This window comes from Pseudorca crassidens, chromosome 12 (genome assembly GCF_039906515.1).
Source record: "Pseudorca crassidens isolate mPseCra1 chromosome 12, mPseCra1.hap1, whole genome shotgun sequence".
In the NCBI taxonomy this organism is placed as follows: Eukaryota; Metazoa; Chordata; class Mammalia; order Artiodactyla; family Delphinidae; genus Pseudorca; species Pseudorca crassidens.
Genome location: NC_090307.1, coordinates 62,162,933 through 62,190,207, shown reverse-complemented (window position 1 = coordinate 62,190,207; position 27,275 = coordinate 62,162,933). Strand labels below are relative to the sequence as shown.

At 34.8% G+C, this 27,275-nt stretch overlaps 1 protein-coding gene across 4 annotated transcripts in view; it reads right to left on the bottom strand.

Moving 5' to 3' along the window:
* Nucleotides 1–27,275, bottom strand: part of ANKRD12 (ankyrin repeat domain 12) — a 114,718-nt gene that overhangs the window by 59,257 nt on the left and 28,186 nt on the right. For 3 of the 4 annotated variants that reach the window (XR_010933137.1, XM_067699692.1, XM_067699691.1), the window contains exons 2-5: nt 24,138–24,275; nt 12,457–12,604; nt 4,852–4,920; nt 494–640 (exon numbers count right to left, since the gene is read on the bottom strand). Coding sequence is in view for 3 of the 4 variants with exons in the window: in XM_067699692.1 (XP_067555793.1) it covers nt 494–640; nt 4,852–4,920; nt 12,457–12,604; nt 24,138–24,224 (451 nt within the window). In the remaining variant the exon portion in view is untranslated. The remainder of the gene's footprint in view (nt 1–493; nt 641–4,851; nt 4,921–12,456; nt 12,605–24,137; nt 24,276–27,275) is intronic. The other variant, XM_067699693.1, reaches the window with a different exon arrangement.

Here is a 27,275-nt window from a genome sequence, read left to right as displayed (position 1 = left end):
GTTATAAGAAACTGATTAAATCCAAGAAAGGATAAACATTTAAAGTAGTTAAAAATTATTGTCAAGGACTTCCCTGGTGGCGCAGTGGTTAAGAATCCGCCTGCCAATGCAGGGGACATGGGTTCGATCCCTGGTTGGGGAAGATCCCACATGCCGTGGAGCAACTAAGCCCATGTGCCACAACTACTGAGCCTGCACTCTAGAGCCCGTGAGCCACAACTACTGAAGCCCGCGTGCGTAGAATCTGTGCTCTGCAGCAAGATAAGCCACCACAATGAGAAGGCCGCACATCACAACAAAGAGCAGCCTCCACTCGCTGCAACTAGAGAAAGACTGCACACAGCAATGAAGACCCAACACAGCCAAAAATAAATAAATAAATAAAGTAAAAATAAGTCCAAAGACAGTCATTATAAAAAAAAAATTGTCAAGACAAAGCTACAGTGTGAGGAAAACTATGAACACACAAGAACTCGATGATGGTAAGTGTCACCTGGACTGTTGTCTCTTGCTGTCATCTGCATAAGAAGTGCCATCTGCTTTCGCTCTGAGAGTGGATAACCAAAAAGAATGCTAACTGGAGTGGACTTCTTATTTCCAGCTTCCTTTTTTGTTTTCTTCTTTTCTGGACCTTCTTTCTCTGGAATTATTAATAAATATGTAAGAATCTGAAACAAATGTAAGCACTCAAAAGTAAAACATAAGGAGACTTCTTAAAAATAGATGATACATGTTTATGAGAAACAAGGGTCACAGAGGAACTTGCAATAGGCAGACAAAAGGGCACTAGGCCTTTATTATATAAGCAATTTTCTTCCTGAATGCTTTGAAAAAAAATAGTCTTGTGTAATTTTCAGAAAATTAATAACATTCGGAAATTTAGTACTAGTAAAATTTTTAATGATTTGTTCTATTAAATAACACTTCAAACATTCCTTAGTTTTACATCTTTGAAATGCCTCTTTCATTCATTATAATTTTATTCTATTATTGATAAGTTTATATAGCAACGTTCCTTCATATTACCTCCCTAATTCCACTAATAATCTGTACAATCTTCTAAGGAGGTGTTTAACACAAAGCACATCACACGGAGTAATTATTGAAAAAAAAACGCCAAATCACTTTATTTCAGTCATAGGACAGCTGAACATGGAACAGTATTAATCAAAGCTAAAACTGAGCAAATTAAAGATTCTACATGTGTGCGGTAAGGGGCCGGGGATGGTTAATAGAGATCCTGAAAAGATTCAAAAATGTCTAAGATTTTTCAAAGAGATTTGATCCATCATAAAGTCAGCTCTCAGATTTAGCTATTTGGCAAATCTCTGGCAATGGAGCCAGCATTCCCCATTAAGTGACAGAAAATTCAGATGGAACTGGATTCCATAGGTCAAAGCAATACAGGTGTCTGTTCCTTCCTTCCTTCCTTTAGGACTTTTCTGGGAATTAATTCAAGTGGCCCTGTGAGATGAGCTGCCTATTAACTGTCTAGGCATTTATTTCTTGGGAAACCCTGTACCAATATCTGGGATCTACTGATCCAGGTTTGTGGTATAAAGAGGGGCTACAAAATTAAATAAATTAGTAAAAATTTTAAGTAAATGTAAAACAGCAAAACTGAGTGGAAGAAGAGAAGGCTTGGTAGTCAATATTGTGGTTTTTCTCAGGCAGATGTGGCCAGCAGCTAGACTACTCCAGGAGATAAGCATTTATTGATCTGGTAAAATTTTCAAGAAACTAATAAAATTTGTTATTATTTAAATATTACCGTACTATAATTTAAGACATAAAACTTGCAGTGTACCACTTAGTTAATTAGGATAAACTGGCATCCTAATGACCTAGAAAAATTATAGAGGTCCTAATGTTTAAACTCTGCTGCCCACAAATCACTCAAAATTCAACAGCTCCTAAAACGTCCGTTTTGTTGATATTTGCAAAATTTTACATAACAGAAACAAAGAATTTCAAGATTTTTAATGTCAGCTTTTATTAATAGTTCTAATAGATTATTTTCTTATTTCTCATTTCATTGTCATTAATGATCCAATTAGTATAAAGCCAGTTTCAGCACAGTGTTTCACCCAATGTACTAAATGTATTATAAAGCCCTAAATATGTCTTTTGGAGAAGGCTGTTTTTTTCTGAAACATATACTTTCTCCTAATAACATTCTGTATGCTTTGGTTCTCTGATTTAATGAGAAACCACAATTGTTATTTTAATAGTTTTCCAACTGAATAACAAATCTTTAAATATAATGAATGTACTTCTCATCCAAAATTAAAATATTTAACAGTGTGAAAATTTTAAAGAAAGTAGAAAAGTTGTTTTAAGGAAAAAAAGTAGTTCAGTAACTGGAAGAAGTAAAATTAAAAATACACAGTATCTATCCTTAAAATACTTCCTAAAATTTTGGAAAAATTTTGTCTTTTATTTTCTCATTTGCAAAACTATTGATTTTTGATATTAACTGGATTTTAATACAATCTTTTAAGAAGAATATGCTCTAGGACTTCCCTGGCGGTCCAGTGGTTAAGACTCTGCACTTCCACTGCAGGGGGTGCAGGTTGGATACCTGGTCAGAGAACTAAGATCCTGCATGCTGCGCAGGAGCAGCCAAAAAATTAAAAAAAAAAAAAAAAAAAAGGAAATTCAGTGAGATTAAGATTAAAAGCAAAAATCAGTTGTGTTCCTCTACACCTGTAATGACCTCCTAAAAAAAAGAATATGCTCTAAAGTGATATACACGCAGTTTACAGAAGAAAGTGAGACACTTATGAATTCATTATTAAAATTCCAGGCTGCCAAATGAGCAAACATATAATTACTACATTTTGGAAAAGAACAAACAAATTGGATATACTCCAAATATTCAAGCAAAAATTCAAATTAGATACTAGCATTCAATATGAACTCTATTTTTTCTGAGTTACCTTAGCCATTTGTCTGAGTTCATGCTTTACATGAGACTGGAAAAGAAGGTAACTGAACAGGAGCTGGTGCAAGATAGCTAGGTTAGAGATAACTATACACCATTCTTCAAAATCATAAATCTTAGATTAGTATGTCCCAAAGTGTGAGTTGAAAGCATTCAAATCTGACTATCTGGGATCTATCCTGTGAAGAACTTGTTTCCTCTGACCTGTCATAAGTAAAAAACGATCATATACGATAATATTAGAAAAAGTTAGGTACTTTTTCAAATTTCAGTATCTGAAATACGTACTTATTTGTTTGAATGACAGATCAGAATTTTAAAATTTAAACACAGGAATACTGACACATATACTCAATCTATACTAATAGATTTGCAATTCCACTCAGCCACCTTAAGAGATTTTTAAAGAAAAATCCAGGTGATTCACTTAAGACTAAAGAAAAACAGATATGGACTTTTCAACAATCCAATATTCTTTATTTCACGGTTCAGAGGATCTTTAGAATTATAGAGATGTCTCAGTCTTATAATCCTGAAAATCAGTGCTTTCTTTCCAGGTCTTGTCAGAATAAACAGAAAGCTCAACATTGTCACATCCCAATTAAGTATATTAAGGAGAAGAGACAAAACTGTTTTTCTTGGGGAACTAGCTCATAAGCCTATTAGTGTCTCAAAAACTAAATACGACATTTTCCCACAAAGCAGTCACTGTACAAGGCATGAAAGAATGGAACCTACGATTCAAATACAGATGAACGTAATTAAATCAATCAGATTTAGAATGTATATATACTTCAATTCTGAGGAAAAACGTTGCCAATTACTCTCTGGTTGTGAAGTATCTACACACTCTTTGACAGGGTGGTGCTTATATCTTCTGATTTCCAGCAGAGATCCTCAGACCATGGATGGCTTCATTACATACAGCTCTTTTAGGTGCACCTTGGTACTTAGGAGCCCCACTTTAGAAAAGTACACCTAACTCCACAGAAAGTGTAGGTCTGTTCAATTTAAGGCAGATTGTAAACTTGCCTCCCACCCCAAAATTTTGATAACTAAGTATTACTGACTCATCAGCTCAATTAACAGCTTTCAGCATAATTTTAAGAATAATTATTTGGTTCTATACCAACCCCACAAATTTTTTAAATGAATACAAGGTATATCAGAAACAGAAATTTTATTTCAGCTTTTAGAGTTAAATGTCATATGGTAAAAACTGGACATTCAGGGACTGAACAATATTTTACATTTAAAAAGTTCAGACATAAGAATGTAAGCTCATTAAAAACTAAAAAAAAAGATAATCAAAACACTTAACTAATTTAGTTTTCACATACTAGGGGATACATTTACTCTTTAATGGCATTTCTCCAGGAAACCTGGTGTTTTAATCTACTTTTAAATTCAACAGGGGCAGCAAAGTCAATACACTAAAGAGGTCAACTGAAAATTTTTAGATGTGTTTTTAAAAAAACACTGCATGTTTGAAGAGTAAGATGACACTGTCTATCAAAATCACTACACATGGTAATACTGTGTGACGGGCATACAGCTAAGACACTAAGGACCCTGGGCACCTTCCCACAGGCGTTGCTGCACCGCACAACTCCAAGGCGGTGACTTTCACACTTTTCTACATGAATGGTGCCCCCAGGTTGCATTGCACACCTGAGTGGCTGTGTGCAGGAGTCCTGCTTGTAACGTTCACACAGAGTATGTCTTGGACATGATGCACTGGAGATCTCAAATGAAGACTGGAAAATCTTGTGTCACTCATATAGTTCACTTATTCAACCACAGATACCTATATACTGGTTTGAAAATAAGTTACTTATAGTACAATAGTTAATTATAAATGTGACAGAAACCACTGGCTAAACAGGAGCCCCTGATAATCTAATTACCTGAGTATGTCCTGTAAGAAGACATAAGTCTCTCCCCCCAATTTTCACTTGTATGTCCTGGATCTGAATCTACAGAATAAGAAGAGACAGGAGAAAAGAAAAAAGCATACGAAGGGAAATGCAGAATTCAACAAACCAACATTTTTCAAAAGACCACAATGATGTATCATTGTTTTTCCAAAAGATAATTTTTAAGGTAAAGCCAAAAGTACATTTCAAACACATATTTGGCCAATACCTAAGATTTCAGTTTCTTTGATCTTAAAGTTGAAAAAGTCAACCACGTAGTTTGCAATAATAGTTATTACTGAGGCTGCTTATTAAAACATATCATCTCTTTTGAGGATATATTTTTTCAATCTCTGAATAATGATAAAAGAGGCAGTACTCTTATCACGTTTTTCTGTTTAGAATTTGTCTTTAGAAAACTTGAATAGTGGACTTGCATCATTCTTTTTGTTCTATGAGTGCCAAAACTATTCAGAAGACAATAGAACATTTCGGACTACAGTATCATTCTAGACCACGGACCTTTCTATAATTCATAAACATTTCAAATAACATGAATTATTACTGACCACTACAAAAGACATCTTAGAAAGAAAGTAGCCTAAATCAAAACAAAGTTTATCAGCTAAGAATATGGAATGCTGCCTAACAACTCAATAAAGTAGAGAACTGACTTCTGGCAGTATGGCCAGAGCAAATAATTTTACTTACAAACAATATGCTGTTTTAACTCAACATAATGTTATTCTGATCTTCACATTCTCAATTTATTGGCTTATGGTCTTCTTTCCAGGATGATCATTATAGACATTATTCATGAGTTGTTAGGTGTAAGGAAACAAAAGTGTTGGAAAAAAAACCAATTTAGAGAACAAGTAACTCCTAAACACAGTATTTGAAAAATTTAGAGATAAGCCTAAAAGTTTAGTTATGAGAAGGCTTACTCAATCAAAGGGGAAATCGTTAATAATATTTAGACCAATTCTAGAGCAAGTGGGTAAATGGACTGAATTACAAGCCTTTCAATAATAAACACTTATATTTCAAAATTTAACCCATTAAGTTAGCAACTAGAAGAATTCTATGAAGAATATTTGTCATTTCATTTAAAGATAAGCAAAAATTTTAAAAGGACTCCATAGGTTGCAAAGCAAAGAAAAAGGGGCAACTAATAAGTTGCACCAACAAATCGAATTAAATGGATTACTGAAAGCAGATCATATGACTGTGACAGATGAAAGAATAGTGGATAAAATAAACTTTCAATTATATTCATTAATATAAGGAAGTAGTTTCTCCAAACCTTCCTTTGGAAGTAATTAATCCATCCAGACTCCACACACCCTTTTGGCTTTTACTCAAATAAGTAAGTTTATTTTGGGGGCGTTTGCATGTATATTCTTATAAAGATTTAATTAAGGAGCTAGAAAATTAAAAGCTTCCATATCCTGTCCTTTTACTCAACTACTTCTTCCTTCAGTGCTATACTGAGACTAGACCATAATGAGACTATTGTTACCTATGAGGTTTTTGTAAAACACTGAGTGCTAAGCAGAGCAATTCTCTCTCCCTGATATGTTCTTTGCAGCAAGGCAAGACAAGCAATACCTATATTTTAAAAGCCATCTTTTTTGCTTTCAACTGAAGTATAGTTGATTTACAATACTGTGTTGGTTTCAGGTATACAGAAAAGTGATTCATTATATATATATGTATTTTTCAGATTATTTCCATTATAGGTTATTATAAGATATTGAATATAGTTCCTGTACTATAAAGTAAATCCTTGTTGTACAAGCCATCTTTTTAAGTTAATATTCTGTTCTGGATTGCAAGAGAATAAGAAAAATATCACGTATGATTTTAAGAGTGTGCACTACGTCTGAAAATTTTTATAATAAAATATCAGGGAAAGGGACAGAGTAAATCTATAATAAATAATCACCACGAAGAGCACCAAAAGAGGACTATCCTTATTAAGCAAAGCACTAATTTTATCTGCTACTTTAACACAGTTACCAGAAAAATTACATGTGTTTTCTTTTTTTAAAAAAGTTTTCCTCTCCAAATTTGCTTGTGTCATTAAATAGGGTAAATCCTTTAATGGCATCCAAAGCCTCGGGAAAGTAGGCCTTCTACGGCTGGCTGGCAGAGATTTAGTTCAAAACATTTGAACATACTCTACAACTGCGACCACGGACTTTGGGAACAGATCATATTGTGTCTCTTTACATTTTCTCCTACCACATTTATTTACATATTACTTAATGCCACAAGAAAAAAAATCAGTAAGGAAATAAATAATGCCTATTAAGAAGAAACAAGTATTTTTTAAAAAGTAAAGAATGTTGTATTTTTTTTTACTTATCTAAACATGCAAACTAAAATGAAGTACTACTGGTTTATCCCTATAGATACTTAGAGCTATCAAACCTAAAGAAAAACAAGTGCCATGATGTTATTTGAGATTAAAGAACATAAATATACTGCTGGAGCCTTTATAAGTATGTATAGCTATTTTGAAGAAACGTTATAGAAATGTTTTACCCTTTTAACCCTGTAAACCTACTCTTGGGAATGAATAAGACAGAAAAAATTCAGAGTATAATAAAAATACAATCTGCAAAGACGCTCTATGGCATTACTCACAACAAAATAATTGAAAATTTACTTTGGAGGCTAAGAAGAGATTCACTCATGTGTAGCCTCAAGATAACTGCTCAGTACTTTCAAGTTAAGGGATTGTCATGGCATCCTTTGGATGCCATTAGTCTTGGAAAGAAAGTAAGTACGATTTTATGACGGATAGTGTAGGAAAAAAGTTCCCTTAGGTAGAAACATTAATAACTTAAAGATAATAGCAGTTATCAGTTATTAATTACTATGTCAAAAATTTTATATACAGTAACAGTATTATAAGGTGCCTACTCAATATTCATTCTCCCCTTACTAGGCATACTCCAATTTTGATCAGGGTGACAATATGTCCAGCTCAAAAATATTTGACTTTTCAGACTCCCCAGCAACTAGGGGAGCCTAACCAGTTGAGGTGCAGGCAAAAGTTTCTAGGGAGGTTGTTTCATGAGTAAAAAGGCAAAAGTCTCTCTGGGAGAAAGATACCTCTGTCTTTGGTCCTTCCTCTCCTCTTTTCTGCCCAGGAAGGATATATCCTGTGACTATAAGGCAAAATGCTTAAGGACAAAGGCTACGTATGAGCTAAGGGTAGCAGAGCAGAAAGATGAAAACAGCTCAGTCCCTGACGGTGTTATTGAACTGCTATACCAACTCTGGACTGCCTATGCCTGGTCTTACCGCATTAGATGAAAAAAATCTCCATTTAAGCCAGTATTAGTTTTCTGTTTTAATTAATGTATCGTAAACTGATTTTACATGATATGTCACTTAGAGGTCACAATTTTCTGAAGTTGGTATTATATGCACTTTTATAGATGAGAAAATTGGGACTTACAAGGAACTCAACTAATTTGGCCAGGGCTAGTAGGTGGCTGAGCAAGGACTCAACAATGGTCTGTCAGACTCCAAAACTTCTGATGATAAACACTATGCTATGATTTCCCTCTGTTATAACTACAATAACTTATCTGGTCAGGATTCTAGACCAGGAAAGATTAAAAGTAAAAGCTAAAAGTAGGTGATAAAGCAAGCTGATGCAGTAGCTGTAAGAAATAATTTGTCTTCTAGATAAGAAGTAGTTGCTTCCATAGGTTCAATGAGTCATTGTACAGATTGGCCTCAACATTTCATGGGACAAAATTTATAGGAATTCTCTAATAGGATAGGACAATGTGGGATTGATACTGGAATGATATAAGTAGATATACTGGAGATTTGCTGAAATGAACAGTATTATGATACAGCTATAAGAACTCACTGGCATGACTTTGAATTATGCTGTAATTTTCCTCAAAACTTTATCTGAATTTCTTTTCTAAAAAGTGTTATCTTTTAAAAAATTAATAAACAGTAAATAATTGAGAATTTGGAAAGTTTAAGACACACTAGGGTATCTCAAAACGAAGACTAGGAATGACTTAGCCGGTTGATGGCATTACTGCTGATTTTGAGGACCACTGAATCTTCCTTGGACAATATGAATGTCTTAAAAAAAAATAATGACCGTGTTTTATAAAAATAATGTATGTTTATTATTTTAAAAATTCAAGGCATATAAAGAATACAAAGAAGAATGTAACAAATCATTCCAAATCCTGGAAACAAAATGTTAACATCTCATGAGCATCATGCCAAGCATCCTTCTAAATGTATATAAAGACAGAGGAACTAGGAGAGAGAGAGAGAGAGAGAGAGAGAAATCAACTTATGTAAGAATAAGAAAATATCATACATATGTGCTATATTTAAATAAAAATCTGAAAGATTAACTTTAGTTTAACCCAACATAAAAAGAAAATAAACTAAAGGAATTGCTCTTCTCTATAAGAGATACCATATACTAAAGTATAAACATACACATATATAAACATATAGGTAAAATTTTAAATGAAAGATTAAAAGTTTTAAAGATTAAAAACATATTTCAGTTTCAGACAATTTCAGTTAATCCCTTGCTATGAGAGATGATGAGTTGAGTAGCACTCTTAGCATTTTCTCCTTATTCCCCACTCCCTATTCTTTTATTTTTCACCTAAGTCAGGGCTTATAATATTTACATTTTTGTTCAGGACCTTTAATAAACCCACTAGGTTTAGCCTTAGTTCTACAATGAAACAGTCTCTATATTTAAACAATCTTATCTTTCTGTATGTGTGTTAATGTATGTCCTGTGTGCATATGCATACAAATATAAAGAATATGACATAATGCAAACAGTACATATTATTTCATAACCTACATTTTTACTTTGTATACTGTGAACATATTTCCATACAGTTTATTCCTCTACAATTGTTATTTTTAAGGGTAAAAGATCATATTTCTTCATTGGATTTACCATAATTTACCAAATCCTATATTTCTTGACAATCTTTTCCTGTTTTGTTTTTTCTATTACAAAGAAAGCTGAGAGAAATATACTTGAAGATAATTTTTACTCTCATCAATAATTATTTATATAGAATAAATGACGAAAGAAAGAGTAAATCAAATGTTAACAAACTTTTAGTTTTTAACATATGCTGTTATATCTACCTTCAACAAGGTAGTTCCATAATTTAGACAAACTAAAGCAAGTTCCTATTTCAAACCAGTGACCAGTTTGTATGATTTAAGCCAATGACAGTTTTGTCAATCATTGTAAACTCTATTTCTCTGAGTACTATTAATACATTTCATATATTTCTTCACCAACCGTAATTCTGTTGTTCTGAACTACTTGCTTCTATCTTTTGTCCATTCTCCCATTTCTGTATTTTTCTCTTCACATTTAAGAGAACTTTAATTACTAATTATATTAAGATAAGGGTTGTCATATATGTTATAAATATTTCTCCCTTTTATAGTTTATTCTGTATAGTTTCAGCTAATGATTTAAAATTTTAAAAAGATCAATGTCAAATACGGGGTTTGGTGCTATAACTATCTTTCATATGGAAAATACCAGTTAATGGTACTCTGAACTCTTCTTTTAAAATTATGAAAATAAGACGTTTTGCCTTGGGCCTGGGGAAATTCTTCTTAATGCTTTGGATGTGTGTGTATGTGTGTGCGTGCAAAACTAAAGCCTTCATCTGTTATTTACTAAAATTTATAAATTCAGCCTACCAAAAATATAGATATACATGTTTAAGTCCATCAAAATCTCATTTAATGTTAGCCATGTAACCTTTTCAAAAAAAAAAATAAAGTAAGAGTCTGTTTTATGAAACAGTCTTAGAGAGAGCTGCAATGTCCCACTAAATTCAAATAGTGGAAAGACTGTAGCAGGGGATAAGCATATAATCCAATCAATAAAGTATGAATTAGACTATGTTTATTCAGTGCCTAAAGTTCATGTCTTCCTAAGTCTTTCTTTATTTTACACTGAATAAAAGACAAATAACCCACTGGATCTAATAACAAAGGTTCTCATGGGAAGTGTATTATTTTGAAACCTTATTTCTAAGTCCCTTCTTCAAACTACTAGTAGGATTATCACTGTCACTGGAAAACAAAACCTGGTTAATGTAAGTACTTTAAAAATGACTAGCAAAAGGGTTTCTAAGGAGAGAGTATGAGACACGTTAAATCTTGTATATTCGAAGGCACAGAAGCACCTTCTTCTCAGCTAAGTGACCTAGTAATACCTTGAGAACAATTTGTAAAAATAAGGAGAGTCAAGGGCTTCCCTGCTGGCGCAGTGGTTGCGAGTCCGCCTGCCGATGCAGGGGACATGGGTTCGTGCCCCGGTCTGGGAGGCTTGTGAGCCATGGCCGCTGAGCCTGTGCGTCCGGAGCCTGTGCTCCACAACAGGAGAGGCCACAACAGTGAGAGGCCCGCGTACCGCAAAAAAAAAAAAAAAAAAAGGAGAGTCAAGCTTCAAAAAAAAAAGAAAGATTCTGAACCTCTAGAAGAAGACAGTGTAACTTAAAATGAACAAAGCACATAATTTCTTAATCACTCAATAAAAGAGCAATTTTCAAAGTTTAAAACTGTCATAAGCGTTTAAGAAAAATTTTTAGTTCAAGCTAAGAGAAACAGCCAAACATACAAAAGGAAATCTACTTACTAACAGTGTATACTAAAATTAAGTATTTTCTAAAGATTAGCACAAGGAGTTTCAAAAGTCTAGTCTTTTGAAAATAGTCTTTCAAAAAGTCTATTTTCACAGATTCTGGAGTCAAGATCATTCCCATACTGATGATTAAGATGGCTAGAAAGATAAAAGTAGGATATGATCTCTGTACATAAATTTAGCATGTAACACTGATTTTCTTTGAGTGAAACTAAAACATTCTTAAGAACAGTTCATTACCAATACTTCATTCAGGGGCTAAAACAATTATGATAAATAATGAACATTCAAGTTTATATTAGTTTCAAGAAACGATTAGTTCAGGGCTAAAATACAACCTAGTAATTTATCAGATAGTGGTAATAAGGTTTTAATCTATTACAAATAACTGGGATTTACTGATGTCAAGTATCATTCCTGACATAGCAAAAGTTTTGAGGAAGAAAGTACTATGAACTGGGCTTAGGAAGCCTCAATATTTTTCTTCTTTTTTTTGAAAGGGACATATTTCTGATTCATTTCTGAATCTAAAATGCCTAACTTTTTTTCTTTGGTGGGTTCAATAATTTGTTCACAAAAACTCAACAGCTTTTTCTCAAATCTACCGTATCAATGCTCCATATTACTAATAAATTTTCATCACTGAAATGCTCCTCAAGAAATTAAGTTCTTAAAGTGGTAAGAAATTTGTAATAAACACTGAGACTGAGAAAAAAAGCTAATTGCTTTTATCTATGATAGAAATCAAATTTGGGTGAGGAATATATGAATTTCTGCCCCAATGATAAACCTGAAATTCTGAAATACAAATATTTCTCTCTAAAATGCAGTGAACAAGGAATGAGAAAGAAAATCACAGTAAAAGAAGGATTATGATTTTACCAGAAAACAACAAAATTTCCTACCTGTGTCTGAATCTCGTTCTTCATTTCTTGATGGGCTGATGGTAAAAGGAAGTTTACGTTTCATGGACGATTTCTCTTTCATCTCCTTGCCCACATCACTCCGATCAATTTTTGGAGTTTTGCTATAGGATGCAATCTTGTCTTTACTCTATTAAAAAATTAAATATGAATAAACTTATAACAATATTAGCTGAGCAATACAGTATTAAAAAAATACTTTATATAAAGTAGAAAGAGTATTACTACAAACCATCGTTGTCCTCAATGTCCTTAAGGCCCACTTTCAACAATCATAATGTGTTTTCTAACTTATTTCATATTCCCTTTTACTTAGTAATATAATTTTAAAATAACAATAAAACGAAATATCTTGAATATAATGGAACTCTATGTCTAAGATAGACATCATCACCAATAAACAAATATATAAATCAGAAAAAGCAGTCTAGATTGAATTAAGCAGATTGTATTTTATTAATTCCATGTGTCCACTCATTTAGATAAAGTATCCTACCCTCATGCCTACAGCAATTACCAAGTTCACTCTTATGATCCAACATCTGAATTGGTACATACAGCACATCTAACTGGGCTATGAAAACTCCTTTGGAAAAACATGCTAGATACTAAGAACTAAGCCACATCACCTAGCAGGTGAGCATAAAACTATGATAATAAATGATAGATATCATAACCATAGAGATTTTCAGAAGAAAATGAGTAGACTCAGACTGCAGAAGACACGAGCTTTCGACCCAAGCCAGAAAATAAAGGAAGGAAGAGTGGGAAGAAGGGGCATAAAAAAAAATACTGAATTTTTTTAAAAAGTAGCATTTATCAACGAAAAGATGATTCAAAAAGAGCAAAATAGGGCTTCCCTGGTGGCGCAGTGGTTGAGAGTCCGCCTGCTGATGCAGGGGACACGAGTTCGTGCCCCGGTCCGGGAAGATCCCACATGCCGCAGAGCGGCTGGGCCCGTGAGCCATGGCTGCTGAGCCTGCGCGTCTGGAGCCTGTGCTCCACAACGGGAGAGGCCACAACAGTGAGAGGCCCACGTACCGCAAAAAAAAAAAAAAAAGTTACAAAAGAATACTGTATTCATTTTTATACAATTGTAATTTTAAGGACTGGAAAAATGGATTATTTTCTTGGAAAACATGTATTACCAAACACTGGCTCATGAAAGAAACAGAAAACCTGAATAGACCAATGATCATAGAAAACAATAAATCTATAGCCAAAGATTTTACGTCTAAAAAGGGTACCTATTCCAGAAGATTTTATGAGAGGTTTTAAATTAAAAATTCAGGGAAAATATATTTCCCATTTCATATAAACAATACTACAACACAGAAATAAGATTAGAAGATACCCAATCCATTTTACAAGTGTGAAATAAAACTAATACCTAAGAAGGGTTCAAGATAGAAATTATACCTAAATTGCTTATGAAATAAATGAAACAATAAACTATCCTAAATAAACTGTCCAATCAAAGTTAGTGCCTTAGAAAGATAATATATCATAATCAAGCAGGATTCACCCAAAGAATATAAGAATAGTTCATTATTAGAAAACCTCAAGACAATTCATTATATCAAAAGGAAAAATCTTATTATGATGTTAACAGGTGACAATAACATCTAAATAGACCCTACGTTCATTCTTGATAAACCTATTAGCAAATTAGGAAGAGAATGTGACTTCCTTATATCTTAACTGGTAAAGATTAGTGAAGAATAAAAGTATTTATTTCCCAGGTGTAAAGGAAAATCCTCTTACGCTGTTTTCTTACTTCTGCTAATGAAATGGAGCTTCACAGGCATGCCTTTTGCTTATAAGGTTGTTTTAAAACGTCGATTTTATTATTATTCTGGTATAGTGAGGCCAACAGATCAAGAGATCGCTGCCACTGAAAAGAGAGTTTGTTACTCACAGCTCCCAAGAAGAGGAGGCATGCCGCACCATGAGGTGCCACCGGGGGAAGCACCTAGGAGGTTCAGGAAGCAGAGAGAGGGGAAGGAAATGTGAGTCAAAGCTTTTATTGCGGTTTCCACAGGAAGAAAAAGGCAAGGCAGAGCAAGCAGGTTTAGGGTTGGCTAGTTTGCATAATTTCAGCAGACTCTAGGGTATAGGTGTTGTTTCTCTAGCTGTCTGGTACCTGGTTCTGAGGTGACTGTTATTAGGGTAGGGGGATAGTGGCCCAGAGTGTGAGAGCTGGATATAGTTGGTGGTTGGGGATGGACTCTGGATTGGTTGGTTTGCATATGAAAGGTGTGGTCACACATAAATTGTTTACTATCTCTGGGAACTGAGTAGCCCTGGGAAGGGCAGTCTCCCCAGGGTCACTGAGGTCCCAGATGTCAAAGAATCAGAAACAAAAAGGCATGATTAGTAAAATGGTTAGCCAACAAAGTTCTAGAGATTTTCCTTAGAAATACAAATCTTTGTTATTAAAAAAAGAATTAAGAAAAACATTAGAATGTCCCTTCTCCCTTGCACTTGTGTGAGTAAAGATACTGTTCTGTGCCATAAAACAAGAGAAACCAATTTAATATGTTAAATGAAAAATGTTCACAACAATTTATCAATCATACTCTCCTGAGCAATATGGTGATTAGTGTGAATATTCATTCCTGCTACCAACTTATTCTGTTCTCTGTAAAATAAAATTGTCCTTAAAAGTGTTACTTGAACAAAGTGTTTTTGTGAGAATCTTAACAATAAAAATTATTTTCAGATATGGGGAAAGTAACTTTCAAAAGAAATAGCTATGGAAAAGGGGGAGAAAAAAAAAGAAAAAACTACTTCTGATTGTCTTAAAATTTCTATAACATCAAATGGTATAAATACTCTTGTCAATTCAGGAGAGAATCACTGGCACATTCTTCTTTCATATCCATGACCTAATAAAACTAAGAGTCAGACTTCTTTTATTTTAAAATAATTTAAGTCTTTTTCATTTATATTAATGATTTTCTTTCAATAACCTACAACAGCTATCATACATAGCAGTGAAAGTATTAATGGCAAGACAAGAATGATCCTCTATCACTGCTGATATTAAACAATGTGCTGGTAGCCTTTACCAACTCAAGACAGAAAAAAATAAGAGGTAAAAATTTACCTAGAAAAAAAGAAAAAAGAAAAAAAACAAAAACCGCTTGAAGTATATAAACCAAAATGTTAATGGCTATCTGTGGGTAATGGCATTACAGGTGTGCTGGGAGACAATTTTCTATAGCTCTCTTGCATTTCTGCATATCTTGCAAGCAGAAGCACTAAATCCCTTTATTCTATCTTTCCAAGGATATCTGTATAGAGAATAGCCTTGGAAGACAGAGAAAGTTTCTCCCTCTGGAGCAAAGGGTAGTTCAGACCTGTTCACTGTTCAGTGTAATAAATAATTTCTCCCTTTAGGGCAAAGGTCAGGTAGATTTATTGCCCATTAAAAAGATTTGGGATTCCTCTCCTATAATACAATCCACTGTATATGTAGTTGTCACCTGGCCTTCTTTGCATCCCTTTGTGAGGAACAGGGCTCAGAGAACAGGCACAAATGGTGATATATGGCTACAGCGATTGCTATGAGAAAAAATGCTTGCCTCTCTATCTGACCCAGCAGTCTCATGTCTTCTGCCATAATCCATGAAACTAATTAGCTTGCAAGTAGGGTAAAACCTCAGATGCTTCATCTCAGACAAGGCAATTTCTATTTTCATTATTCTTATATACATTTTCTAATTCCTCTGTAATGAACATTATTACATTACTTGAATAATAAAAGAAAAGTTCTCAGTTATCATGGGGATAGGAGATAATGAAGGTCTGAACTATACTGATGATGAAAAGGATAGGGCAGAGCTATTTAGAAAGGCAGACGATTAACATCCACTCTCTCACACTTTATGAATTTAACCCGGGTTTTAGCTTATCAGAAAAGGACTGATGAAAGATTTTGTTTTGCAAATTATAGCTAATTTATAGCTAAAAATGTCAGTGGAAAAAATTTTAAACTAAAACCAATGGGGAAAAAAATCCCACAGATTAGCAGTGAAAGGATAAAATATTTGAAGAATTTTGAGGAGACATTTTTGATGAACCCCTGACTATTGTAATATTTAACATGGTAATAAAAGCACTTTATATAAAAAGCATATTGCTATAGAATGGGATTATTTAAAATTATTGTCTATTTAAATGCATTTAAAAATTAAACTTTGGTTCAGGTTATTTTTAAATTTAGAATCTTATAACAGCAATGTCTGTGTCATATTAAGCTGTAAATACGGTCTGTATTTACATAAGAGAACAGCTATATAATATTCATTTCTAAAAATTTTATGGAAGGAAAAACTCAGCAGAAGCTAGAGGCTGGTTTCAAGGCCAATCACTCACCAAGAAAAGACAATCCTAAGAATACGCTTTACAAATAAATAAGTGAGTAAGATGGTCATGCCGCCTTCTCTCCTTCCCTCTCTTCTAACTTTATTTTGTCCTAAGAAGCAGTAGTAACATGGTCTATAAGCAAGAAATTTGGAATGGAAGTTATGGCCCTTCCTCTCTTAAGGTGCAAATAAACAGTTCAAATATCTATTTAAAACTAAAGAAAATTACTTCTAACAACAGCTTTGGATGTCAAGCTGCTCAGAAATTCCAAAGCATGGCAGTGAGCACCTCGCATACTGCCTCAGAAGGGCTTTTGACCATTACCCAAACACACATGTGGTCTTGAAAAAAAACACTGAATGATTCAACTGAGATTGAGAACAGTTAAATATAGCCCTTTAGGTAAGCCAACTGTTAATAATTAAGGAATTTAATAGTTTGTGTTTATTCTTCCTATTTATCTTATAAATCTAATGATTAATAAGTATTCTTAACTTACCTAAGCAATATTTTTAATAGAAATACATTAGTAAAAAGTGTTTGATTTTTGCTTGCCTCTATAGTTTTAAGAAATCACACTGTTATGAAGGCAATGGTCAGGACTACTGCATATTTAGTGGCAATCTTCAAAAAATAATACGAAGTACCTAGAAGAATAAAAGCTTCAACAACTTTAGCCTTATAAATTCAAATCCAAATACCAAGTAGCTCACATGTAATTTCACAAATGCAACCTTCACTATATTTAAGCATTTAGAAATAAAAGTTATAATTCTTTCCTCAAATCTCACATTGTACTCTGTCCCCACAACTCTACTGAGGTCACCTTTACCCAGGTCACTGTAAGGTATCTCTACTGACAATGGCCTGGTCTTTCCTATTAACTGTTGCGGCATTTGTCATACAGACCCCCTCGCCACTCTTTGCCGTGTAACTTCTGCTTCTCTCTCTGTCCTCCTTGCTCCCCCTCTCCTGACTCCTAAAATATCTGAATTCCTCAGGGTATGCTCTCCTCCATTCTTGCCCCACTCTCTTTAGGTGACATCTCGATACCTATAGATCACTTTTCCACAAATCCTCATACATTTATTTCCAGTCTAGCTGTTCTTACCTCTAGACGCATATCTAACTAATACTATCTAACTGATACTTCTATTGGATGCTCCGATGATGAACTAAATTCAACAAGTACAAACCAAACATTCTTCTTCAAACAACCTGTCCCTTTTCCTGAGTGCCCTCTCAGGGAATAGTCCAATCAACTTCAGAGTGGACCCAGACAACTTTTTCTATACATACACAAGTTTCAGTAATTCAATATCTTTTAGATCTGCCACTTCTATTCCCACAGCCACTGCCCACACTGCCTTCTGCTTGGATTTTTAAATAATACTCTAACTGGTTTCTGCCATGGCCCTTCCCTTCTGGCTCACTGGCTACAGGATAAATTTCAAGATCTTTAGCAAGGAACACAAGGCCATAATGAACTGGCCCCTGTCTAATGCTTATCTCCTACCCTCCACCCTTCAAAGGCTACATCCTAACTCTGTATGCATTACTTTAACAGATTCTTGTCTTTTTTACATCTCCTGCTTAAGTCTACTCTTTACTCTCATTTTCCTGCTAGTCACATGCTTGAGAATCCAGATTAGGTATCTTTTCCACTGTGAGACCACCCCTGAACACCCCAGAACTGACTGCTTCTCTCCTTTGCCCCATCACTGTACACTCAAATACTTTCATTAGTGTGAACAAAGTATGGTCCCTGAGACCATTTCAGGGGAAATGCGAAGTCAGAAATATGCTCACAATAACACTAAGATGTTAGTGTATCTGTGGGACTCGAGGGACATTGTTCCAGCTAATGATTAAGAAACTCTTCAGACAATAGGGGCTTCTTAGACAATGGGTGAATTTCCAGGATGTCCGGCCCCCTTCCGAGAAGGAGGGGAGATAACAAAATGTAAAAAAGGTGTCTGTCAAAGACCAATCAGGCAGCTGGGGACAAGTTCCCTCTCTGGTCCGAGCCTAAGCCGGGACCAATCAGCAGGAGAACACAACCAAATCTATAATTTACATACGGGGAAGTGGGAACCTATAAAACTGACATATTCGCGCCCAAAAGGGTTCCTTCTTCGACCTCCTGCGTGAGGACCAAGGAACCCCGGTGCACCGGCCTTCAATAAACCTCTTGCGTTTTGCATCGACTTCCGACTCTTGTTGTTTTCTGGGCGAGTCGAAACTCCTAGGAGACCGCGCAGGTCTAACATATCTTTCTCTCTCATTCTCTAAAGAATGTGTATTTGAGCCTTGAGATTATGTGACAAGAGATATCTGAACATCCGGAGTGCAGAAGCAGATGAGCATCTGGCTATCTTCCTGTTAAGCCACACATTAAAGATATTTGCAAAACCAATGACACTCTTCTCACCGATACTGTCTTGGAATATACAGTTGTGTTTCATAAAAATATATTATTAACATGTAACAGTTATACTGTTTTTTTAAACCAATTAATAAATTTAAATTTTTTCTCAGTTTTAATTTCTGATTGTGTAAATGTCAACAGACATACCCACATACAGAAAAGCCCTTTAGCCTCCTCAGTTATGCTAAAAAGTATCAAGGGGTCCTGAGAGCAAAACACTTCAGACACAGAGATAGAGCAATTACTTAAGAGTCTTCATAAAGATTTAGACCAAGCCTTAACCACTGTTTTTTGTTTTTTTTTTTCACCGCACAGCGCAGCATGCGGGATCTTAGTTCCCCAACCAGGGATTATACACATGCCCCCTGAAGTGGAAGCGCAGAGTCTTAACCACTGGACCACCAGGGAAGTCCCACCAATCACTGTTTTATTTCAAGGGTCATAGGAGAGGCACACAACACAATAAGCATCCCATGTAAGGTCTGTTGAATAAAATGAATAAATTAGTGAACTCACGCTCCTTAAGATTTGGCACATTAAAATATATTTTGGGAAACTTTTGTCTATAGTAGAATGAAGATACTGGCAACTTATCTCTCCAAGGAATAACTATAAACCTGGACAAACTGTCGAAAACCACCATTTCAAGGCTCTAGAAATCGAACAAAAACAACAAATTGAGAAGCATTTTCAATAAGAAAAACTGCTGAACTACGGATAAGAAGAGTGATTGTCTTCGGCATTCTTGCCTGGGGTTGTTCTCATTTCCTGGCTAATGCTTAGTTTGCATGAAGTAGTTCCAGGGTGGGGCTGGCAATGAAAACCAGCATCTTTGCTGCCAAAGAGTCAACTTGAATTGACACAGAAGGCCAAAACCCCACCACCCAGTCACTCCGTTGATAAAAATAGCAAGCAGGGTAGGAAAGGAATGGAGTGGAAAAAAACCCCATAGTTCTATCAGCCTACGGCTGTGGTCCCACTGTGGGGGAGCAGCAGCCAGTAGACAAGCCAGAAATTTAACAGGGAGATTGCAGAAATCAGAGAGCCATGGGGGCACTAGATAAGACAGCCACTCATCCCTGGCAGACAGGGTAAGTATGTGGGGAAGACCTGAGAAGGGCTAAGCTCTGCACAGACCCCTCACTCACTCAGGGAGACTGTGTGCACACACTGGGGAGGTCTACAAGGGTCCAAGCTCTCTACACCATCCTTAGTCAACAAGGAGCCTGCACACATGAGGGAACTCCTGGGTGAGCCCGACAGAAAGTAACTGCTAGGGCTTACCTGAAAAATGCCTTAACATTGAGCACACTCCCCAACACACATGTATATCTATCAGTGGAAGGTGGAAGCCCTACTGGCTCACGTTTGAGCACAACGCCTGACCAACCAATGGTTGCTAACTAATCCACGTACGTATGGGGCAACGCCTAGAAAAGCAAGACTAAACAAACAAACAAACCCCCCAAAAACCTAGACACCAGTGGTTGTGACAAAGTAACAAACACTGCAAAACCTGACATTTTACTAAAAGCAAACAAAAAACTAGCAACAGTTACAACTGTTAGGTGGGAAATAATGAGAATCCAGAGCTGCTATAATATATGACCTAAACTGTCCAGTTTTCAATAAAAATTATGGCAGCTGGGAAAGCAAGGAAAAAAGTATTCAAGAGAAACTTCTCTGAGTGGGCCAAGATAGGTTTGGCAAAGTCTATAAAGAGGAAGGAAGGGAGGGGAGAGAGGGAGGAAGAAAACAGTGTTTAAAGAATTAAAGTATGACAACAATGACTTAAACAGAGAATATGAATAAAGAACAATTAAAAAAAATACTGGATTTGAAAAGTAAAGTGACTGAAAATGTATTAGGTATGTTCAACAGCAGATGTGAGATGGCAAAAACAAACAAAAAAATCAGTAAATTCAACACCCCAAATTTCATGAAAACCATTAATCTACAGATCCAAGCAACTCAAAAAACCCCAGGTAGAATAATTGCAAAGGGATCCTAAACACATTACAAACAAAAGAGAAAACAGCAACGAAAAAAAAAATTAATCACAATTAACGGCTGACTTCTCATCAGAAACACTTAAAGCAAGAAAGAAGTGGGATGACAATCTACTAAAAGGAAAAGTCAAATAAGAATTCTATACCCAACAAAATAAAGGCAAACAGTCATGAACGACCACATACTGTAGAATTTCATTTATATGAAATATCCAGAATAGGAAAATCTATAGAGACAAAAAGTAGATTTATTTGCTATCTAGGGCTGTGGGGTTTGGGGACAGAATGGGGAGTAACTGCTAACGGGTACATAGTGCTTCTTTTTCATGTGAAAATGTCCTAAAATTGACAGAGGTAGTGATTGCACAACTCTGTAAATATACTAAAAACTACTGAATTTTACATTTTAAATGAGTAAATTGTATGGTATGTGAATTATATCTCAAAAAACCTGTTTTTTAAAAATGGCAAAATCAAGATATTCTTAGATCAATGAACACAGAGAAATCACAGCTGAAGACCCGTCTTACAGTAAATACTAAGGAAAATTCTTATAGACTGTAAGGAAATGACACTAGACAGTAACCTGAATTCACAGGAAGAAATTAAGAGTGCCAAAATTGGTAAATTTCTAGGTAAAAACAAAGAACTGTATAAATATATATTTCTCTTTAATTCTCTTATTTCTTTAAAAATAAGACTGTATAAAACGATAATTGTAACATTCTGTTGTTGAGTTAATAACAAATGTAGATATAATCTATACTACACAGAGAACACAAAGGAAGGGAAGGTAACGGAGCTATACTGGAGCAAAGTTGCTGTATTATACTGGATTTAAGTCAATATTAACCTGTAGTAATTAGCATGCACATTATAATCCCTAGATCAACATTTTAAGAATATAATTTAAGAAACATAGTTTTAAAAAATCATAGAAATTTAAATAGTACACTGAAAAATAGTTTTTAAAAAAAGGCAGCAAAGACGGGAGAGAAAAAAAGACCTGAAACATAAGAACAAAGTGCAAAATGGCAGATATAAATCTAACCTTATCAATAATTACATGAAATGTGAGTGGATTAAACACTGCAATCAAAAGCAAAGACTGCCAGTGCAATCAGGCAAGAAAAGGAAATAAAAGTATTCATACTGGAAAAGAAGTTAAATTATGTCTATAAGCAGATGACATAATCCCATATGTAGAAAATCCTAAGGAATCCACAAACTTTTAGAATAAATGAGTTCTGTAAGGTCTCAGGATATAAGATCAGTATACAAAAATATCTGCATTTCTATATACCAGCAGTGAAAAATCCTAAATGAAATTATCTATAATAGCATCAGAAAGAATAAAATATTAATAATTTAACAATAAAAGTACAAGATTTGTACACTGAAAACTACAAAGCATTGGTCAGGGAAATTGAAAATCTAAATAAATGGAGAGATATTCTGTGGTGATGGACTGGAAGACATGTTAAGATAACATACTATTCAAAGTGATCTACGGATTCAATAAAATCCCTATAAAAATTTCAGCAGGCTTTTTTTTTGTGGAAACTGACAAGCTAATCCCAACATTTATATGGAAATGCAAACGACCCTTAATAGCCAAAAGAATTTTTGAAAAGAACAAAGTTAAAAACTTACGTGTTGATTTTGAAAGCAGATTTGGGGTTGCTGGGACTTTGGGGTGGGAACAGGGACACACTGCAAATGGGCATAAGGATCTTTTAACAATGATGGAAATGGTCTATCTAAACTGTATTGTGATGATGGTTGCACAACTCTATAAACTTACTAAAAATCCCTGAATTCTACACTAAGTGGGTGAATTTTATGGTATACAAATTGCACCTCAATAAAGCTGTTCAAAAAAGATCCTACATGAATGTTCAGACTCTTTATTCATATTAGCCAAAAGCAGGAAACATTTCAGATGTCCTTCAACAAGAAAATGGCTTATAGGAAGAAAAGAACTTAAAAGAAAAAAAAGAAAAATCCAAAGAAAGAAAAATTCGAAGATAATGTGTAAAACTAACTAGATAAAGCAGAGACTAGGGATAGTGAAACCACTTAGGAGACAACTACAGAAGTCTAAATAAAGGTTTTGAGGGTCTAAATTAAATAGTAATGAAGAAGGATAGATGTAAAAGGGCAGAATCATGGGTCATTGGCAATGACTAATAGTAAACAACAAAAATGGCTAACATTTATTGAGCACTTACTATATACCAAGCATTGTATTAAGTATAATACTTAAGTCATTTCACTGTCACAATTCTATAAAGTACTGTTGTCCTCTATTACAGAGAGATATACTGAGTTTGGAAAAGTTATGTAAATTTATCCAAAGTTATAGACATGGAAAAGTGAACGGCTACTGTGTATGTGTGTTTCAGTACCAGGGGTCAGGGGGAAGAAATGACAAATGATTGTGAGGTCTTGGATCCCCAGCCTCATGATCATTTCTCAAGTAACTGTGTGATCTTGGTAATTTTGTTATTTTAGGGAATGAAAAACAATCTCACTCCCAGGATCTGGCATCGATACGGCTTTTTATTTTATGAGCAGTTACTAAAAATATGAAATCATGGGAATTCCCTGGTGGTCTAGTGGTTAGGACTCTGAATGTTCACTGCCGAGGGCCAGGTTCAATCCCTGGTCAGGGAACTAAGATCCCACAGCCACTGGGTGTTGATAAAATAAAATAAAATAAAATAAAATAAAGTAAAACAAAATAAATAAAAGTTACAATTAGAAAAGTTTTTAATAAATAAATAAAAATACTAAATCAGGAGTCTTTTTCACAATTTCCAAAGAGTCAACAAATCTTTAGCATAATCATATACCTTTCTTCCATATGGTTTTTCTACCATATTGCTGTCACTGTCAGAATTTTCACTCTGCACTGGTTTTGTGAACCCAGATTTGGGCATCTTATAGCTGTTCAACTAGCTTCTTCTTTTATCAGTCTTCTCATCCTGGATCTGCAAAGAATGGATATATAAGGATTATTTGTATACGTATGAAATAAAATCTACTTAAAGTTTATGCACCACAATTAGTGCAATTTGGTTTCTTCCATGTCTCTATAAGATAATTTATTTTCTCAGAGAGGCTATCCTAGCCTAAAGTAAGTTTTCATTTAACAATTTGAGCTTCTAATTAAAGTTCTCTCGCTCAAGTCCATTCAGTTTGTCACTGAAAAGAGAACTGCTTTTATATTTCTTCCCATCTTCTCTAGACTAGTACCTAACCTCCAGCTTTCTGGGTAACCAGCAGCAGTCCAAGTGGAGGCAAAGTGTTTGTCACCCCACCCAGCATGGCTCCAGTGGCAGGAGCTCCTAACAGATTCTCTGGTAGTTCTGCATTGGTCTGGAAATTATTCCTAAAGACTCAACCAAGAACTTGATAGGTGTGATCAGTAATTTTACAACGAATTCTATTTTAAGTTAAATTAAGCCCTTACTACTTAAAATCCCCAGAGTGGTTTATTTTCATTCACTGAACCCCCAGACATCCCCAGGTATTCCGTCACTTTATCAACCTATTCACTGATTTAATCCTTATCATACTATACTGTAATTATCACTTTACATATCTTTTTCTTTCCAACTTGTTTAGCCTTCTGTCTCCTCCTCTACAAGCTGATTTAATAGGTCAAAGAGCCTCTTACAAGCTCTTTTTTTTCTCTTAGAAGTTTTTGCTTGAGAGATCCAGAAAAAATTCCAAAATGTGGGTTTTATATATAAAAGGGGTAGCCATGAAGCTAGACCTGTGTTGCTGTCTGATGACCTATTAGTCACACATGGTTGTTGAAAGTTAAATTAATTAAAGTTGGTACCACACTACATAGTGCATCTGTGTAGTCTGCACTATTACCTACTCTATGACCACAGGAAGCTCTACTGCACAGCACTGGGCTAGACAGGCTGCTGGCCAACAGGAACAGGACCAGGGCCACAAAAAGAAGCACAATGACTGACAAGCCTAATTTTAACTACTTCATGCTATAAATTTCCTATAAATGGGTATCATAGATATAAGTAAGCTACATTCTAGGACCTATATGAATTATTAAAACTCAGACATCCTGAACAGAAAATCAGTAAAATCTATATTCTTCAAATTGTTCTACTGGTGCTTTAAAATCTGTTTGGTTTCAATAGAAACAAAACCAAAAAACCCTTAAATGAATTGAGATAATTGATAAATTATTAAAACTAGTTTATATTAATCTGAATGTAGCCAAATTAGAGTATACTGCAACACAAAAAAAACTGCCACAGTTCAAATAGTTCAAATCTTTCATTTTATAGAGGAGGAAACAAACTTGAAGAAACAAAGGAAAAATTTTGACACTACACAGAAGAGGCAAAGTTTCCCTTGGGGTCATTTAACTGTTTCTACTATTACCATATAAATGGATTCATTTAAACTTAGTACTGTCCTCAAAGCCAGCCCTTTGCAAAGCTTACAGAGTTAAGAGTTACAAGTCATATATAAAGAGAAAAATTCTGACTCAGAAGCAAAACCGAGGTGCATAATATCTACAGGCATTAACCTAGGTGACACTATGAAGATGAAGCAGTTATCTCCTTTTGTAGACCAAGCAAAACAAGTCACTGGTGAATGAAGAACTGTCATGAATATTTTTGGAGAAAATTAAACGTGGCAATAATATTATATTAATAGACTGTATGTTTAAAAAGCTTGTATTATTTTTCAATAACTGTACTTGGGGCTTCCCTGGTGGTGCAGTGGTTTAGAATCCGCCTGCCAATGCAGGGGACACGGGTTTGAGCCCTGGTCTGGGAAGATCCCACATGCTGTGGAGCAGCTAAGCCTGTGGGCCACAACTACTGAGCCTACGCTCTAGAGACCACAAGCCACAACTACTGAGCCTGCGTGTCTAGAGACTGTGCTCCACAACAAGAGAAGCCACTGCAGTGGGAAGCCTGTGCACCGCAAGAAAGAGTAGCCGTGGCTCGCAGCAACTAAAGAAAGCCTACATGCAGCAACAAAGACCCAACGCAGCCATAAATAAATAAATTAATTAATTAATTAAAAAAAATAATAACTGTACTTGGAAAATTTTAGCACTAACAAAACTCACAAATGGATTTTTAAAATATCACTTCATTCAACAACGTACTTAATAAATAATTCGGTTCTGGGCCCAAGATATATACTGTAATCCTTAGAACAATCAATGCACAAAGAGATGATCAAAATCACATTGGTTAAATTAAACTTGAATATTTAAAAATGTACAAATAACCCAACAGAAGGCAGAAAAAGAGATACTGAGGAATGAAAAACAGAAGGAACAAACAAAACAATAATAAAATGATAGACCTAATCCAAACATAGCAATAATTATATAAAATGCAAATGTTAAACACACCAATTAAAAGACAGATTGTCAGAGGAGAGAAAAAAAATGACCAAACTATACACTAACAAGAAATTCACTTCAAATATAATGGTATGAGTAGGTTAAAAGTAAAAGAATGGAAAAAGATATGCCATGCAAGCATAATCAAAGGAAAGCTGGAGTAACTGTATTAATATCAGACAAAACAGATCTCAAAGCAAAGAGGGACATTACATATTTATATACTGATAAAAGGCCCAGTTCACTAAACAGGTATGTAACTAGCAACAGAGTTTCAAAGTACAGGAAGCAGAAACCAACAAAACTGACAGAAGAAATAAACAAATTGATAGTTACAGCTGGAGACTTCAACTACTCTCTCAGTAAGACAGAAAATCAACAAGGATATAAAAGAACTGAAAAAATGCCATCAATTTGAATTGACTGGATCTAATTGACATTTACAGGAAAATCTGCACAACAAACAGAATACTCATTCTTTTCAAGGACACACATAATATTCACCAGGCTAGGCCACATCATGGATCATAAACAAACATTAATAAATTTAAAATTAAAATCATACAAAGTTTGTTCTCACACAACAAAG